Here is a 16670-nt window from a genome sequence, read left to right as displayed (position 1 = left end):
CGGGTGTGAATAGTCATGCGTGCGTAAGCATGCAAGAGCAGGATTATGTGCGCACAGCTGTTAATAAAAGTCATGAAAGTGTTCAGAGGTTTGTGCGAGAGTTTAAGTAAGTGAGTCTCATTAAACATATCCGGGTCATATTTCACCCCAAAATCAAAAGAAAGAAATACTAAATACAATATATATGATGTATTATTTAAATTTGGGGTGAAATTGCATTTAATTGCATTTATGGAACCATGTATGTGTGGGCATGTTTTTTATTTAGACCTACTAGAGAGAAAAAACAACCACATAAAAGATCAAATACACACATATATAGACTTTTAAGCAATATTTCTACTGCATATATACGTTTATTTTGTGATTTCATTGTTCCGGCCCGGTTTTTGATCATGGTAGTGTATTTATACATCATGGTATTATTTGTACTGCCGTAGATTTGAACTTAAACACTATTGTGAATAATGGGAATATATATATATATATATATATATATATATATATATATATAAACTAATTCTTATTATAGTGAAGAGAACAAATGTGCTCAATTATCATGAAAATATTCACAGTTCAAAAAAATCTTAATCGTCCTAAAACAGGCCTTTTATGCAAAATATAATTCCTTTTTTTCTTATGTGAGGTGAAATGTGAGATTGTACAATGTTTTTGTAAGATTTTGCCAAGTGGTTTTTGGTTTATGCTGCAAAAAAAAAGTCATGCTCACATGTGTAGTAAATGCCTGCAGGTGTGTTTATTTGTGCGTGTGAGTGTGCGCGTGTGTGCGTGTGTGTGTGTGTGTGTGTGCACACGCTCCAGGTGTAAAGGCTTGCGCCACTGATCTACTGAGCTGAGAGTTGAGAGGAGGGGGGCAAAGGATTGTGGGATGTTTTGGTTCCTGTTTCAGAGGCCTCTTAGCCTCATTGACGTCATTCACCACCCACCAACCAATACCTTCACTTCCTGTGCGTTTGAAAGCGTAGACTCCTCATGGTCCTGGCAGGAAGATACACACACACACACACTCACATGCTGAAAATGGTGGAAAACTCTGCTCACATACGTTGCACAAGCATATTAAGTACAAAATCAGAGTATACTGTATCTAATGTTGCGCAGTCCTCACGTAGACCGCTGTCCCTGATGGCTGGTTGTGTGTGTAATAACACAGCATGAGGATGTTGCTGTTATTTGATTGCGGGGACTTCATTGCTTAATACTTTAACTGAAATGTTTCATGACTAAATGCTTGACTTTCACTTTTACTCTATACATTTAACATGGCGAGGCTACATAAGGGCCAGGCTGACACTGGCCCACTCAGATTGACGGCTAGTACAATTAATCAAATGAGATACAAAAAATTTGTAGGAAAGGAGACAAAAATCATGCATACATGACAATAATAATTGCTCAAATACATGAATTTAGCGGATGTCACTCACAAAACTTTGCATGTATGTGGCTGCTGGTCAAGCATGAAAAAAGAAATCTAAAGTTTTATTCAAATTCTGGATTTATTATATATCGCCTAGAAAGCGTGCAAAGAGCGCTCCGCTCGGGTTAGTGCATTCTAACTTAAACACCTCTGATTGGACGTTGCGTTCAAGAAATCAACAGATATGTTTGTGATTGGCTACATTGTTCGATGCTGTAAAAACACGTAAATAGAACCCTTTGACACTCTCCAGAGAGAAAACACATATAAGCAAGGGATCGTTTGCCAAATCGCCAATATGCTGTTATTACGGAGAAAACTGATCCTAGACCTGCAGTTATGGCCAGCTTTTCCCTGTAAAAGCAATCAGAAGCAGCAGAAGTCAGTTTGAGTTAAACAATCCCACTATCAAGTCGCCACGGGAAGGCTAAGAAATTCGTTTTCTTTAAAAAAAAAAAAATTCTGGCCTTGCAATGAATACATACACGTACGTTTAAATAAATAAATAATTTAAAGGATTTAGTCTGTCCAAAAACGAAAGTTGTTGTATGCACTTCTTAATTCCAGAACAGGATGTTGGTAATAAACAGTTTCAGTTCCCATTGACTTGCATTGTATGGACATAAAATACTATGGAAGTCAATGGGAACCAAAACTGTGTGGGAATCAATATTCTTCTAAATAACATATTTTGTGTTCAGCAGAAGAAAGAAATGCATACCAGTTTGAAATGACATGAGGTGGAATAAATGATGAGATAATTTCATTTTTCTGGTGGACTAACCCTTTAATACATAATAAGTACATACTCAAAGAGAGATAAACAGACCATAATCTATTATTTATTAGCATGGTTGCAATTTATGTCTGTGGGTAGAAATGAACTAGGCCTCATAGCAACCATGGGAAATGACAAAAATGCACCAAATATTTATTCTTCTTTTTTTTTAAATCTATCAAATCGTTGCTATATTTTATTATATCTTATTCTATGTCTGTATCTAGTTTAGTGTGGGTTTAAGTACATAGAAATAGACAGCATATTGTATATTTTCATAAAGGAAAATAATAAGAACAATAATGACCGTAACTGTTGTTGTTGTTATAAAGTAATTGATGTTGTATTCAATGATGTCATTTACTTGTGGTTCATTTTAGTCATAATCGCCATCATCATCATCATCAAAAATAAACTACAAATTTATACGACAAACACAACCAGACAAACCAGACATACTGTCATGTTGCTCCTATAAATAAACGTCTTTCATTGTAAAAAACAGTGTTCAGCAGACTCTATTAAAAACAAAATTGTCACAATACACAAGTTATATGCATAACAAAACCCTTCAGCTGCGTGTCTTCGACTGAATCTGAAGTCACAGCTGCAGCAGAGAGAGATTTCATTTCCCACTTTCTATTTTTTGTTGTCATTGTGTCGTCATAGGACCCTTTTGCCAGTGCCCTGGCCGTGAACCACGGCTTCATAAAACACTTCCAGAGAAATTAGGGAGGGAGAAGAAAAACAGAAAATAAAGAAAAGAACTTTCATCAGGAGCTCTTCGGGGAGAGAGGTCTCATCCTCTGGCCTGTGTTTGTACTTTCTCATGTAAATCTGTCTCTCACACTGCCAAGGGCCCGTCATGCTGGAGAAGCAAGGTCGCGCATCAGGATGAATGAACGTTTAATAACAGAAAAAGCAGCTGTGTGAAATCACTGTCTGGACTGGAGCACTGTGATCCGGCTCATGACCATTTTTATTACAACTTAGTACTTTTCAAGCAAAAAATAAATGCAAAGAAAGTAAGTTTGTTAGGTTTCAACTTGTAATACAAGTATTTAAGTATATAATACAATACTATTTCAAATGTATTTCTGGTTTGTCAGACATGTTTATAGTTAATGTGATTCTTTCGTTACTCTATTAGGACACTAAAACACTAAAGCATCCACTAAAAAAATCACCAAAACACCGGTTGGTTAAAAATTATAGCAAAATAGGCATTGCATAATGTCTGTTTGTGATGCTCTCTTCATACAGATCAGACTGGATGTGAACCAGTAAACAGTTTTTGTGGTTACCTGATGTGCTGATGCAACTGTTCTAGGGGTTTTAAACCATATTAGCAAGACTGTTGCAGGTTTGCTTTTGCTCATATTCTGATGAGATGTTGCAGGATGTGTAAACAACCTGTGCTCGTGTACACACCATGCCTGCATGCTAGAGTATGCGTGTGTTTACATGTTTTTGTATAAGTCAGCTAGCTTATTTTGGTACATGAAACCCTGGTGGTAGAAATTTTTGGTCAGCTGCAGGTAGACTTCTAATATTCTAATATTATACTTATTTATTACCTAACTCTGCAAATATAACCTCATTAACTATTACAACTAAATCCAAATTTATATCTATCTATCTATCTATCTAGTATCTAATCTAACTTACTCACTAATTTATTTACACTTACTTCTTTAGTTACAATGTTGCTTATTTACTTACACTTACTTACACTTACTAAGTTACTTACAAAAGTTCAACGGCAGCTGACCAAAAACTTCTTCCGCCAGGTTGCATATATTATATTATATTATATTATATTATATTATATTATATTATATCATATTATATTATATTATATTATATTATAACTAGAATGTACATTTCCAGAAGAAAATGTGAAGTGGTGCTTGCAGTGGCAAAACTCGCCGCTCGGTTGCTAGCGTGCGGTTAGCTAGTTTTTACCAAGATGCTAGCATGATTAGCATGTTGCTAACATCATGCTAGCATGATTAGCATGTTGTTAGCATTCTGTTAGCATTATTAGCATGTTGCTAGCATGATGCTAGCATGATTAGCATTTTGCCAGCATGTTGCTAGCATGATGCTAGCATGAGTAGCATGTTGCTAGCATGATTAGCATGTTGCTAGCATCATGCTAGCATGATTAGCATGTTGTTAGCATCATGCTACCAACATGTTGCTAGGGTGTTCTGGGTGTTTGCTAGGGTGTTGCTAGGGGGTTGCTAGGGTGTTTTGGGTGGTTGCTAGGGTGTTGCTAGGCGGTTGCTAGGGTGTTCTGGGTGGTTGCTAGGCGGTTGCTAGGGTGTTCTGGGTGGTTGCTAGGGTGTTGCTAGGCGGTTGCTAGGGTGTTCTGGGTGGTTGCTAGGCGGTTGCTAGGGTGTTCTGGGTGGTTGCTAGGGTGTTGCTAGGCGGTTGCTAGGGTGTTCTGAGTGGTTGCTAGGGTGTTGCTAGGGTGTTGCTAGGCGGTTGCTAGGGTGTTCTGGGTGGTTGCTAAGGTGTTTTGGGTGGTTGCTAGGCGGTTGCTAGGGTGTTCTGGGTGGTTGCTAGGGTGTTGCTAGGGTGTTGCTAGGGTGTTTTGGGTGGTTGCTAGGGTGTTAATAGGCGGTTGCTAGGGTCTTCTGGGTGGTTGCTAGGGTGTTGCTAGACGGTTGCTAGGGCGTTCTGGGTGGTTGCTATGGTGTTGCTAGGCGGTTGCTAGGGTGTTCTGAGTGGTTGCTAGGGTGTTGCTAGGTGGTTGCTAGGGTATTCTGGGTGGTTGCTAGGGTGTTGCTAGGCGGTTGCTAGGATGTTCTTGGTGGTTGCTAGGGTGTTGCTAGGCGGTTGCTAGGGTGTTCTGAGTGGTTGCTAGGGTGTTGCTAGGTGGTTGCTAGGGTATTCTGGGTGGTTGCTAGGGTGTTGCTAGGCGGTTGCTAGGGTATTCTGGGTGGTTGCTATGGTGTTGCTAGGCGGTTGCTAGGGTGTTTTGGGTGGTTGCTATGGTATTCTGGATGGTTGCTATGGTGTTACTAGGTGGTTGGTAGTGTTCACATTTGGTTACTATAGAGTTTTTATAATGTTCATGGCATGATTTAGCACTTAGCTAATCAATATTAGCATGTAGCTATTCACAGCTAGCATGTTTAGCATGTTGAAAGTCCTGTGTGCTAGCATGAGTCAAAAGACCCAACCCCCATCTCTATACGATGTTCTGATGCAGAGATGTAGGTCTTGCAAAATGGTTGCTAGGGTACTCTGTTTGGTTGCTAGGGAGTGGCTTGGCAGCTGCCAATCATGAAGCTCCAAAGTCAATGTGAATGTATAAACCAACCCCCATCTCTATACGATGTTTTGATGCAGAGATAAAGGTCTTGCAAAATGGTTGCTAGGGTACTCTGTTTGGTTGCTAGGGAGTGGCTTGGCAGCTGCCAATCATGAAACTCCAAAGGCTGCTTGTCAGTATAAATGATATAAACCAACTCCCATGCCTCTGTGACATTCAGAATGGAAGATATCCCTGTTTGGACTTTGGTTGCTAAGGTGCTCGACAATGGTTGCTAGGGCGTGGCCAGTAGGTGTTGAGGTGATTCAGGATTGGCTGTTTGCTGCCCCGAGTCAAACGAGCCCACCCTCATGTTTCTATGACTCTTAAATTCTGAGATATCCCTTTGATCTGTTTCAATGGAAGTCTATGGAACTTGTTGCTAAGGAGCTCTAAATGGTTGCTAGGGCGTGGCTAGATAGCTTCACAATGATCCTGAGAGACTGATTGGCCGTCTGAGTAAAATGAGCCCGCCCCTTTGTCTCTACGACACTGTGATCCAGAGTTATGTTCAATATAAAAGCGGTTTCTATGGTGTAGGACGGCCCATTTCATGGGCCGTCCTACACCATAGTAAGTCAATGGGGCAACTTTGGGCAGCTCCTGCCCCACAGGGGTGCAACTTTTACCCCATTGTGTGGTATATTCTTACAGAGCCTGTCAGCCTCTTCAAATGTGGTAAATTACACGTTTCTGCGACATCCTCGTTCCGAGCTACGACTCGTCAAAGTTTGACGCAATGTTAAGTCTATGGGATTTTTCGGCCGGTTTTAAGTCAATGGGGCAACTTTGGGCAGCTCCTGCCCCACAGGGGTGCAACTTTTACCCCATTGTGTGGTATATTCTTACAGAGCCTGTCAGCCTCTTCAAATGTGGTAAATTACACGTTTCTGCGACATCCTCGTTCCGAGCTACGACTCGTCAAAGTTTGACGCAATGTTAAGTCTATGGGATTTTTCGGCCGGTTTTTCGCCCCTGGTGCGAACATCGTACCCCCGATCCCTTATAAAAGTCATAGCACACCATTCCCGAACAGGCCGCACGTTTTGACACCTCATTCATGGGTCTGTGACAAAAACTGCGGGAGGAGTAGCGCGTCAAAAAGTGGCCAGAAGAATAAGAAGAATAAGAAGAATAAGAACTAGAATGTACATTTCCAGAAGAAAATGTGAAGTGGTGCTTGCAGTGGCAAAACTCGCCGCTCGGTTGCTAGCGTGCGGTTAGCTAGTTTTTACCAAGATGCTAGCATGATTAGCATGTTGCTAGCATCATGCTAGCATGATTAGCATGTTGTTAGCATTATGCTAGCATTATTAGCATGTTGCTAGCATTATTAGCATGTTGCTAGCATGATTAGCATGTTGCTAGCATGATGTTAGCATTATTAGCATTTTGCTAGCATGTTAATAGCATGATGCTAGCATGATTAGCATGTTGCTAGCATGATGCTAGCATGATTAGCATGTTGCTAGCATGTTGCTAGCATGATTAGCATGTTGCTAGCATCATGCTAGCATGATTAGCATGTTGTTAGCATCATGCTAGCATCATGCTAGCATGATTAGCATGTTGTTAGCATCATGTTACCAACATGCTAGCATGATTAGCATGTTGCTAGCATGATGCTAGCAAAAATATGCATGTTGCAAACATGTTTTAGGTAGATGCTAGCATTATTAGCATATTGCTAGCATCATGCTAACATGTTTAGCATGTTGCTAGCATGGTTGCTAAGGTGTTACTAGGTGGTTGCTAGGGTATTATGGGTGGTTGCTAGGGCGTTGCTAGGTTGTTGCTAGGGTGTTCTGGGTGGTTGCTATGGTGTTGCTAGGGTGTTGTTAGGGTGTTCTGGGTGGTTGCTAGGGTGTTGCTAGGCGGTTGCTAGGGTGTTTTGGGTGGTTGCTAGGGTGTTGCTAGGCGGTTGCTAGGGTGTTCTGGGTGGTTGCTAGGCGGTTGCTAGGGTTTTCTGGGTGGTTGCTAGGGTGTTGCTAGGCGGTTGCTAGGGTGTTCTGAGTGGTTGCTAGGGTGTTGCTAGGCGGTTGCTAGGGTGTTCTGGGTGGTTGCTAGGGTGTTGCTAGGCGGTTGCTAGGGTGTTCTGAGTGGTTGCTAGGGTGTTGCTAGGTGGTTGCTAGGGTATTCTGGTTGGTTGCTAGGGTGTTGCTAGGCAGTTGCTAGGGTGTTCTGGGTTGTTGCTAGGGTGTTGCTAGGCGGTTGCTAGGGTATTCTGGGTGGTTGCTATGGTGTTGCTAGGCGGTTGCTAGGGTGTTTTAGGTGGTTGCTATGGTATTCTGGATGGTTGCTATGGTGTTACTAGGTGGTTGGTAGTGTTCACATTTGGTTACTATAGAGTTTTTATAATGTTCATGGCATGATTTAGCACTTAGCTAATCAATATTAGCATGTAGCTATTCACAGCTAGCATGTTTAGCATGTTGAAAGTCCTGTGTGCCAGCATGAGTCAAAAGACCCAACCCCCATCTCTATACGATGTTCTGATGCAGAGATATTGGTCTTGCAAAATGGTTGCTAGGGTACTCTGTTTGGTTGCTAGGGAGTGGCTTGGCAGCTGCCAATCATGAAGCTCCAAAGTCAATGTGAATGTATAAACCAACCCCCTTCTCTATACGATGTTTTGATGCAGAGATATAGGTCTTGCAAAATGGTTGCTAGGGTACTCTGTTTGGTTGCTAGGGAGTGGCTTGGCAGCTGCCAATCATGAAACTCCAAAGGTTGCTTGTCAGTATAAATGATATAAACCAACTCCCACGCCTTTGTGACATTCAGAATGGAAGATATCCCTTTTTGGATTTTGGTTGCTAAGGTGCTCGACAATGGTTGCTAGGGCGTGGCCAGTAAGTGTTGAGGTGATTCAGGATTGGCTGTTTGCTGGCCCGAGTCAAACAAGCCCACCCTCATGTTTCTATGACACTTATATCCTGAGATATCCCTTTGATCTCTTTCAATGGAAGTCTATGGAACTTGTTGCTAAGGAGCTCTAAATGGTTGCTAGGGCGTGGCTTGATAGCTTCACAATGATCCTGAGAGACTGATTGGCCGTCTGAGTAAAATGAGCCCGCCCCCTTGTCTCTACGACACTGTGATCCAGAGTTATGTTCAATATAAAAGCGGTTTCTATGGTGTAGGACGGCCCATTTCATGGGCCGTCCTACACCATAGTAAGTCAATGGGGCAACTTTGGGCAGCTCCTGCCCCACAGGGGTGCAACTTTTACCCCATTGTGTGGTATATTCTTACAGAGCCTGTCAGCCTCTTCAAATGTGGTAAATTACACGTTTCTGCGACATCCTCGTTCCGAGCTACGACTCGTCAAAGTTTGACGCAATGTTAAGTCTATGGGATTTTTCGGCCGGTTTTTCGCCCCTGGGGCGAACATCGTACCCCCGATCCCTTATAAAAGTCATAGCACACCATTCCCGAACAGGCCGCACGTTTTGACACCTCATTCATGGGTCTGTGACAAAAACTGCGGGAGGAGTAGCGCGTCAAAAAGTGGCCAGAAGAATAATAAGAATAAGAATAATAAGTATGCACAATAACACTAGTGTTGCTTTGCCATAGGCAAGCACCACTAATAATAAGTATGCACAATAACACTAGTGTTGCTTTGCCATAGGCAAGCACCACTAATTAGGGGTGTAACCGGTACATGTATTCGTATTGAACCGTTTCGGTTCGAGGCTTCCGGTTCGGTACGCATACAAACCGAACGATTCCTTGGACCATTTTTTCCTGCCGACAAAATTCGCGCTGGCGCGATCACCACAACATTGCGCAACATCAAATGGCAAGCGTAATGAAAGCGGAACGAAACTGCGCTACTCATTATGTGCTTCACGGGTCGTTTATCAGTTCGGACCAGCAACATCTGTGCAGCGCGAGCCGATCTCGATCAAGCGACAGTGTTACAACACAGCGCTAAGAGATCCAGTAAAGAAAATGAATTTGCCACTGAAGTAATAACATCGCTGCAAGATCTACTGAGAAGGATTCACATTTCTCCGTTATTACCGTAGATCTTTATTAGATCAAACAGCGCTGACGTGGAAACCAGGAGAAATATTGTGCCGTGAATGAACTAGTAATACTTTACGTCCACAGACCAGCAACATTCACCATGGATTTAATATAGTAGGCTAACACTAACTGTAACCTTGGCTGGAATAGTGAAATACTTTCAAGTACTTCACACATCTTTTTCCAGCACTTCAAAACTCAAATAATATATAAATAAATATATATTTAAATATTATTTTTAATGTGATGACCAAAACATTATTTGTTCATCCTTCAAAGATGACCCCCATTAATAAACCTGAAAGTTTCAAGATGTAGGAAAACACAGTTATTAAAAAATATTTTTTCTTTTAACAAATGGGAAATTTCTCTGGCATTTCTTTCTTTTTGCTGTATCGAAAACGTACCGAACCGTGACATTAAAACCGAGGTACGTACCGAACCGTGATTTTTGTGTACCGTTACACCCCTAATTATAATATATTATATATAACCTTATTAACTATTAATCCATCAGAATAGTTTTTTATAAACTTCAGCTGCAGCTGAATTTATATACCACAAGGATTTATTATATTATATTATTTACAAAACTTGCAAATATGCCATTGACAAATATGCAATTACCGGTATATATCCAATCAATTTTATTACCCTTGTCAAGTATTTTAATATTTATAGCTGAGGGATCAATTTATGACACTGCTAATGTTTCCTGCTCAAATTGATAAAATAAAAGACTCCCTTTTGTTTTAAAATGCTTGGAAACACATTTCTTGTTGTTCTTGTTTCGATATTTAGGTCATTCTCAGATTTCTGTTCCCTAATCTGGTCTGAATGTTTTCTCGCAGTGCAGATCCAGTCCAGAGTTTCGATCCACCCAGGCTGCAAGAGCGGTGGTGCGGGTCTTAAAGCGTGCACCCTGGTTAGTATTTGAATTATGCCATTGACGTCAGCAGAGCTGTAAAGCTGACCGGCGTCCCTTCCCTAAAGTAATTTCTGGGCCAAAAGCTCTCTATGGTGCATTGTGGAGGCTGTCAAACAGGCACAAGATGAGTTGCAGACGTGAAAGGGAGCAAGAATGAAAGAAAGCAAAGGAGAGGAAGTGTGTGAAAAGAGTTGTTTGCCGGCGATGCAGCATTAGATGTAGGTTGAGATAAAAACCACTGTTGGAGAGAGTGAAAGTAAGACCCCCGAGTAAGTGTTTCGTAGGAGCAATAAATGTCAAATAACCTACACAAGACCCCCTCGGCCCATAATGCAGATTGTGTGGCAAAACTGCAAAAGGCCCACATGAGGAATAAATTGTGATCATTTGTTTCTTTTTTTCCAAGTCCCATTATTCTCCCAACAAAAATGATTTGTTTTATCAATGATGATATTTTAGATAATTGAGTATTTTTTAATTGTTTGCAAGTCTTTTGTTCGGACGGCAGATAAGCACGCCCGTCGTTTTTGGCAGCCGGCCTGAGTGCATTTGACCCCGATGACACAGTGTTGATTCATGGAGCTGTTTGGCATTCTAGTCCTCCTGCCCACGTGCGAAGCCCAGACAAACAAAAACAAGAGTGGGATGGTGAGAGCCAATGAGCCGTGCCAGAGGACAAACATGTGCTCGCCTCTAGAACGTGATCCAATGAGCTAAACTCCACCAATCCATCAGCTCCAACAAATAACTCAACCTCCGCGCTTCGTTCATTTCTGTGTGGGTTAGACATGTGGGCAGGGGTCCCAGACTGTCATTATTTTTGGATATGTCATTTGGATCAAAATAACACTGACATAAACATAATAGCTGTAAAGATTCACAAAATGGGTCAATGACGTGACAATCTTTTTTTCTAGCTGCCAGTTTACTCAAAAATACTAAATGTGATTCACACGTACTGTAAAATAACTTTTATATTAACAAATTTAGGGATTTTTATTTCGCTGTACAGTCATAATAGGTTATGCAGTTGTTGTACTGATATCTTAATGAAGAAAAACTCATTCAAAATGTATTCTTGAGAAGAAAAATAAATCTTGTTCAAAATAATAATAAACAATATAATGGTACATAAATAATACTACAGTAAGTCTCTTTAAATATAGATAGTTTGACCTTTTTATGACAAGACAAAGTTAGTTCAGGTTGTAAAGTGTCATGTAGTGCAACACCACAAAAACTATCATATTTAATATTAGTATTTTTCATGATATTTCTGAATTAAAATTAAGTATAGAGGTAAAATACTTGTGTTTTTACTAAATTAGCAAAAGTTTTTTTCTTTTCCGTATTAGTATGTGCGGTAGTCATGAATGATTACTTGTTTAGGACTGGTGTGCTACACACTTTTTGCACTTTGCAATGGCACTTTTTTGTAGCAATCTGCCATTTCTGTCAGATGTTAAAATGGGTGGAAAAAAACTCCCATAGACTTACATTGAAGGAGAATCACCCAAAACACCTTGGCTTCATGACGGGGAGTTTGGCAGGTGTAGGTACCATTCACCTTTTCTTCAGTAATATATAAATAATTGTAATTTTTCATTTAAAGAAAAATGCAAAATTCACTTTTACATGGTGTTTGAACATAAATGTGTCGGCAGCGTGTGTACACAACCACCCTATAATGGTAAAATTATAGAATAAAACTACTCCTTTTTTTAATTCCACATAAAACATGTCTCAGAACAAGCCGTCTGCAGATTCTATGCAATGTGATGTCATATTGCACAGGCCCCGCCCACAACTGCTGACGGACTCCTCCCTATTAGCATAGACCCCGCCCTCAGTGACCTCTACACAGTCCGCCATGTTTATCACCTCGCCAGAGCATTTCACAGCAGCATTCAAGTAAAGGCCCCTGCTCCGAAAATTTCGTACGCGCTTTTTTGTATTCGTCATTCGGTGGCTCTGAATTGTACTCTCATTTGCATTTAAAGATACATGCACAAAAACATCATGTTTTTCCTTGCCCTTAAAAATGGGCATTTACAACATGGTATAATAAATGATCTATGGGGTATTTTGAGGTGAAACTTCACAGACACATTTTGGGGACACCTGAGACTCATATTACAGCTTGTAAAGAGGGGCATAATAGGTCCCTTTTAAACCCCAAAAAAAGACACATGGCCTACAGCTACAGTCTGTTTCAGTTGGATCCGTTTGAGAAAGCATTTTACCGGCATCAGCCTGTCCACTCCGTTTCGAAATGACATTGAATTGGCCATGACTATCAAAAGCATCTGAATCATACATCTGTCGTGAGTTTTCTGCTTTATGAGTCACATCCAGCAGACCAGTCGGAAACGAGAAGCTGCCGACTCTTTGCCTCTTTATGGGCGAAATCAGGAAAACCTGGCCCATATATCAGCGTTGCGGCTGGGGACACGAAGACACAGAGAGGGGCAGTGTACGGCAGGAGGGGCGGCTGGAACGGCCAAACGCTCTCACAGAGGTGGTTTTGTGGGACAGAGAGGATGCTGGGTAAATTCACACTATGGTTTTTTGTAAAGAGAATCAAACGGTAGGCCGATCAAACAAAGTCAGACGCCCTGTAGACCTTAGCAAGGAAGGTTTGACAGTTTTTAAAGGTCAATGGTAAAGAGTCTCAACGTTCACTCAGTGGTGATGTACGTCATGGGGTTGGGCAAAAGGGAAATTGTGAAACACCTTGTGACATTTACTTTGAGTCTAATAATCAGCTTGTCTAGTAGTGTAATTGTATCAGATCTGCAGTTTCAGTGCTGAAAATGTGCAATGTCAGTACATGTTAATCTGGTTAATCAGTGTTGACGTGTGACGCCTGTAGGATTTATGTGTTTGAAGTTTGATTTTTGTTGCTGCTATTTAATTTTTTTCCTGTAATGAGACAAAAATTAGATAAGATAATGCAGAAATGGAGTTGTATAAATGAATGACAATACTGTTGTCTTTGTTTAATGAAAGTTATGCAAGCCACAGGACCATAATGTTCATTTTGAACAGTTTTTTTTCAACGTGTTGCCCAGCACAGTTTGTCATGATAATTTTTGACTGTTGTGAAAGGTGAGATTCATCCTGTTTTGATAGGAAACAATGTTCTGGTGTTGTCAAGATTATATCTGCTACTGTATTTGTTGTAGTGGAACTATTGAACTTTACTCTCTTTAAACCAGGTGTCACGCTAGCAACAGAAAACACAATGTGCATCAAGACGGAAAATCAAAAGATTATAGTAATTTACCATACACAATAAATTGTAATAAATAACATTATTATTATATAAAGAGATTTCATATCATATGGCTATATTATTAATTTGCTCAAAATACAACCAGAAACAGTAATGCTGTGAAATAGTATTACAATTTAAAATGATTTTCTATTATATTTTAAAGAAAATTAAAAAACAATATATATATTACATAGATTTTAAAATGCTGATTTGGTGCTCAAAAAAAATATTATTATCAATGTTGAAAAGTGTTTCTTAATACTTTTGTGGAAACCATGATACAATGTATTTTTTTTAAGTTTATTTGATAAATAGAAAGAACAAAAGAACAGCATTTATTTGAAATAGAAATCTTTTGTAGCATTATAAATGTAATTTTTGATCAATTTAATGTATCCTTGCTGAATAAAAGTATGTTTCTTTAAAAAAAAAAAAAAACCTATGGACAACATAATATTTGTTTTACAAATCTCTAAAATCCTCTGATTTCACCTAAATGATCCTAACCATAATTTTTAGACATCAATAGTTCCAGTGGCACGTGCTTGGCTTCATTTAGGCCGCCGGTGAAAGTTGTCCAGTCGTTGTTCTCTCTCAAGCTCCCGTGGCGATGACATATTGATGCTGTTATTCGTGTGTATCCATGCCAGGCTTCAGATCTACAAACACGGCTTAAATGGACTCCATATGTGAAACATCTTGAGCGCAGGAGGCTTCTCTAAAATGACCTTATTCATCAGGAGTAATGCACTGTATATCCCTCACAGACGTCAGCAGGGTTAATACAAACCCTTCGCTCGGTTTCACAGCGGTTACGCACATGGGATCCGGAGCTCATTGTTGGATGTGGTCACTTTATTTGTAGGTGCTCGCTGGAACTCAGTGATTAACTCATCAATTAAACTCGAGGGATAAACTTTATTGAAGCGTTTGCCTTCATGCTAATCGACGCATGTGGTATTTGTGCCACATGACCAATCATAGGAGCATGATGATGAATACCATAGTAATTAATCGGCTGTCTTAGTCAATCCACAGCAGAAAGCCTGACTTGCTGAGTGTTTTGTTTAAATCGGGCCTTTTTTCGTGCTAAATGTTTGGATTTAAATGACAATGGTTTGGCTTAAGATATTATTGTGATTTAAAAAGGTAATATGAGGCCTGAACAACGCTCAAGTACACTGTAAAAAATGATTGTGATTTTAACGGTAAAACACTGTAAAAATGCTACAGTGAAAAACTGTTAATTGGTTAACAGAAAGTTTCCTTCCTATATACGGTAAATAACTGTGATATATATAATGGTACATTTAATTTAATTTTACTGTAAAATACCGTTAAATTTACAGTTTTTGGAAGTAAAAAAGAACAAGTCATTGTATAATTTACAGTGAAAAAATGTAAATTGACATTCCCACAATTCCCTGCGTGACACTTCACATTTGATGTATTTTGTTTTTAAATAACTGTTTCTTCATAATTTTCTTAGTTTTTTTCTAATCAGTTATGTACATTAGGGTTTTATGTTACATTTAATGTTGTTAAATTAATGCTTATTGCATTTTTTAAATTTCAACATGTTACCATGATGGTGTTTAATGTTTGTGTGAATGACACTGTGCAGCTTCTGTATATTAGTATTAACTCTCTTATGGAAGAGCTGCTTATGATGAGCTTTGATTGACCATTTGACTCTCATCACTGCTGTGATTGTTGGCTGTCAGTGTATTACAATGGGAAAAAACAGATGTTAATACTTCAAAAGGATAATGAAATATCAGATGATGAAATACGGTTTATCGCTGTAAAATTATATACGGTTAAAAGTTGTAAAACCTAAAACGTTGCTACCGTATTTTTAACAGGAAAACTCTGGTAACCACAGCTGCCAGGGTTTTCCTGTAAATTTAACAGTTTTTTTTTTACAGTGTACATGAACACAGGAACTTCTAGTAATCTCGATTCACATGCCACTGCATTCCTGGCTGTGTCAGAGTGCAATAATGCAACGCAAGGACATTTGCATTGTCAGCATTGCCACAGTTTCTTTTTAACAGTGGAAGTCCATTACATTTCTGGTTTTGTATAGCCACAAGATAATAAACATTAGACATGTTGTCATAAAACCATTGTGATAAAATTCAAAAACCCCAGAAAAAAAAAAATGGAAATTGGAAAATTACAATTTAAAACAATTTTATCTTTATGTAATTTATTCCTGTGATGCAAAGCTGAATTTTCAGCATCATTACTCCAGTCTTAAGTGTCACATGATTCTTCAGAAATCATTCTGATAGGATGATTTGATGCTCAGACCTTATTTTACTCATAAATTGAAAAACCATTGGAAAATCTTGAGGGAACCAGTGGCGAATTAGTCTTCCGGATTTTGACGTCATCCCTGCACCACTCTCACGCATCTTCTGAATTAGTACGAAATCTCCGGAAACAAAAAACACCGGCAAAGAAGCAGCAAGTCAGTATATTTGTCTGTATGTTCAACGGGATCATGTTTGCTATGTATTGATCATGCATTTGCATTTGTCTGACCTGAGACTTCTGGTGGTTTGTGTGCAATAGAGATCTGTGAGCAAAGTTTGAACTGGAAGCCAGATGAACTTGTCAGTGCAACATTTCCGAGGTCATCCTGCAACAAGGTGGGGGAATAAATGGTTAATTTCTGCAAAATTTGCAGCCTGAGGGGAGACTCCAGCCTGAGTGTCGCACGGAAATCCGCTCCACGATTTAGCGGCGTCTCAACCTCCGGGGAAGTGGTTTACTTTGCTTGGCTCCTGTTGAGCTTTGACTGGATGCTGGCCAGCGAGGGGAGTAAAGTTTGCCTCTCGGGTTGCTCCTGCAAACACAGCCCCGGCTTTGATTTCATACCTC

General features: G+C 39.8%; 1 protein-coding gene across 3 annotated transcripts in view; it reads left to right on the top strand.

Annotated features, from left to right (window-relative positions):
• Positions 1 to 16670, top strand: part of pde4bb (phosphodiesterase 4B, cAMP-specific b) — a 74409-nt gene that overhangs the window by 46842 nt on the left and 10897 nt on the right. The window contains exon 1 of one of the 3 annotated variants that reach the window (XM_056263509.1): positions 13030 to 13051. The exons of the other annotated variants lie outside the window; for them this stretch is intronic. Coding sequence (XP_056119484.1) covers positions 13045 to 13051 — 7 coding nt within the window. The 5' untranslated portion in view covers positions 13030 to 13044. Of the gene's footprint in view, positions 1 to 13029; positions 13052 to 16670 lie in introns of those variants that run through there. 3 annotated transcript variants of the gene reach the window in all.

Source organism: Rhinichthys klamathensis, unplaced genomic scaffold, assembly GCF_029890125.1.
Source record: "Rhinichthys klamathensis goyatoka isolate OS25496 unplaced genomic scaffold, OSU_Roscu_1.1 h1tg000011l_1, whole genome shotgun sequence".
NCBI classification, from domain to species: domain Eukaryota; kingdom Metazoa; phylum Chordata; class Actinopteri; order Cypriniformes; family Leuciscidae; genus Rhinichthys; species Rhinichthys klamathensis.
This window is presented reverse-complemented; position numbering and strand designations above follow the sequence as displayed.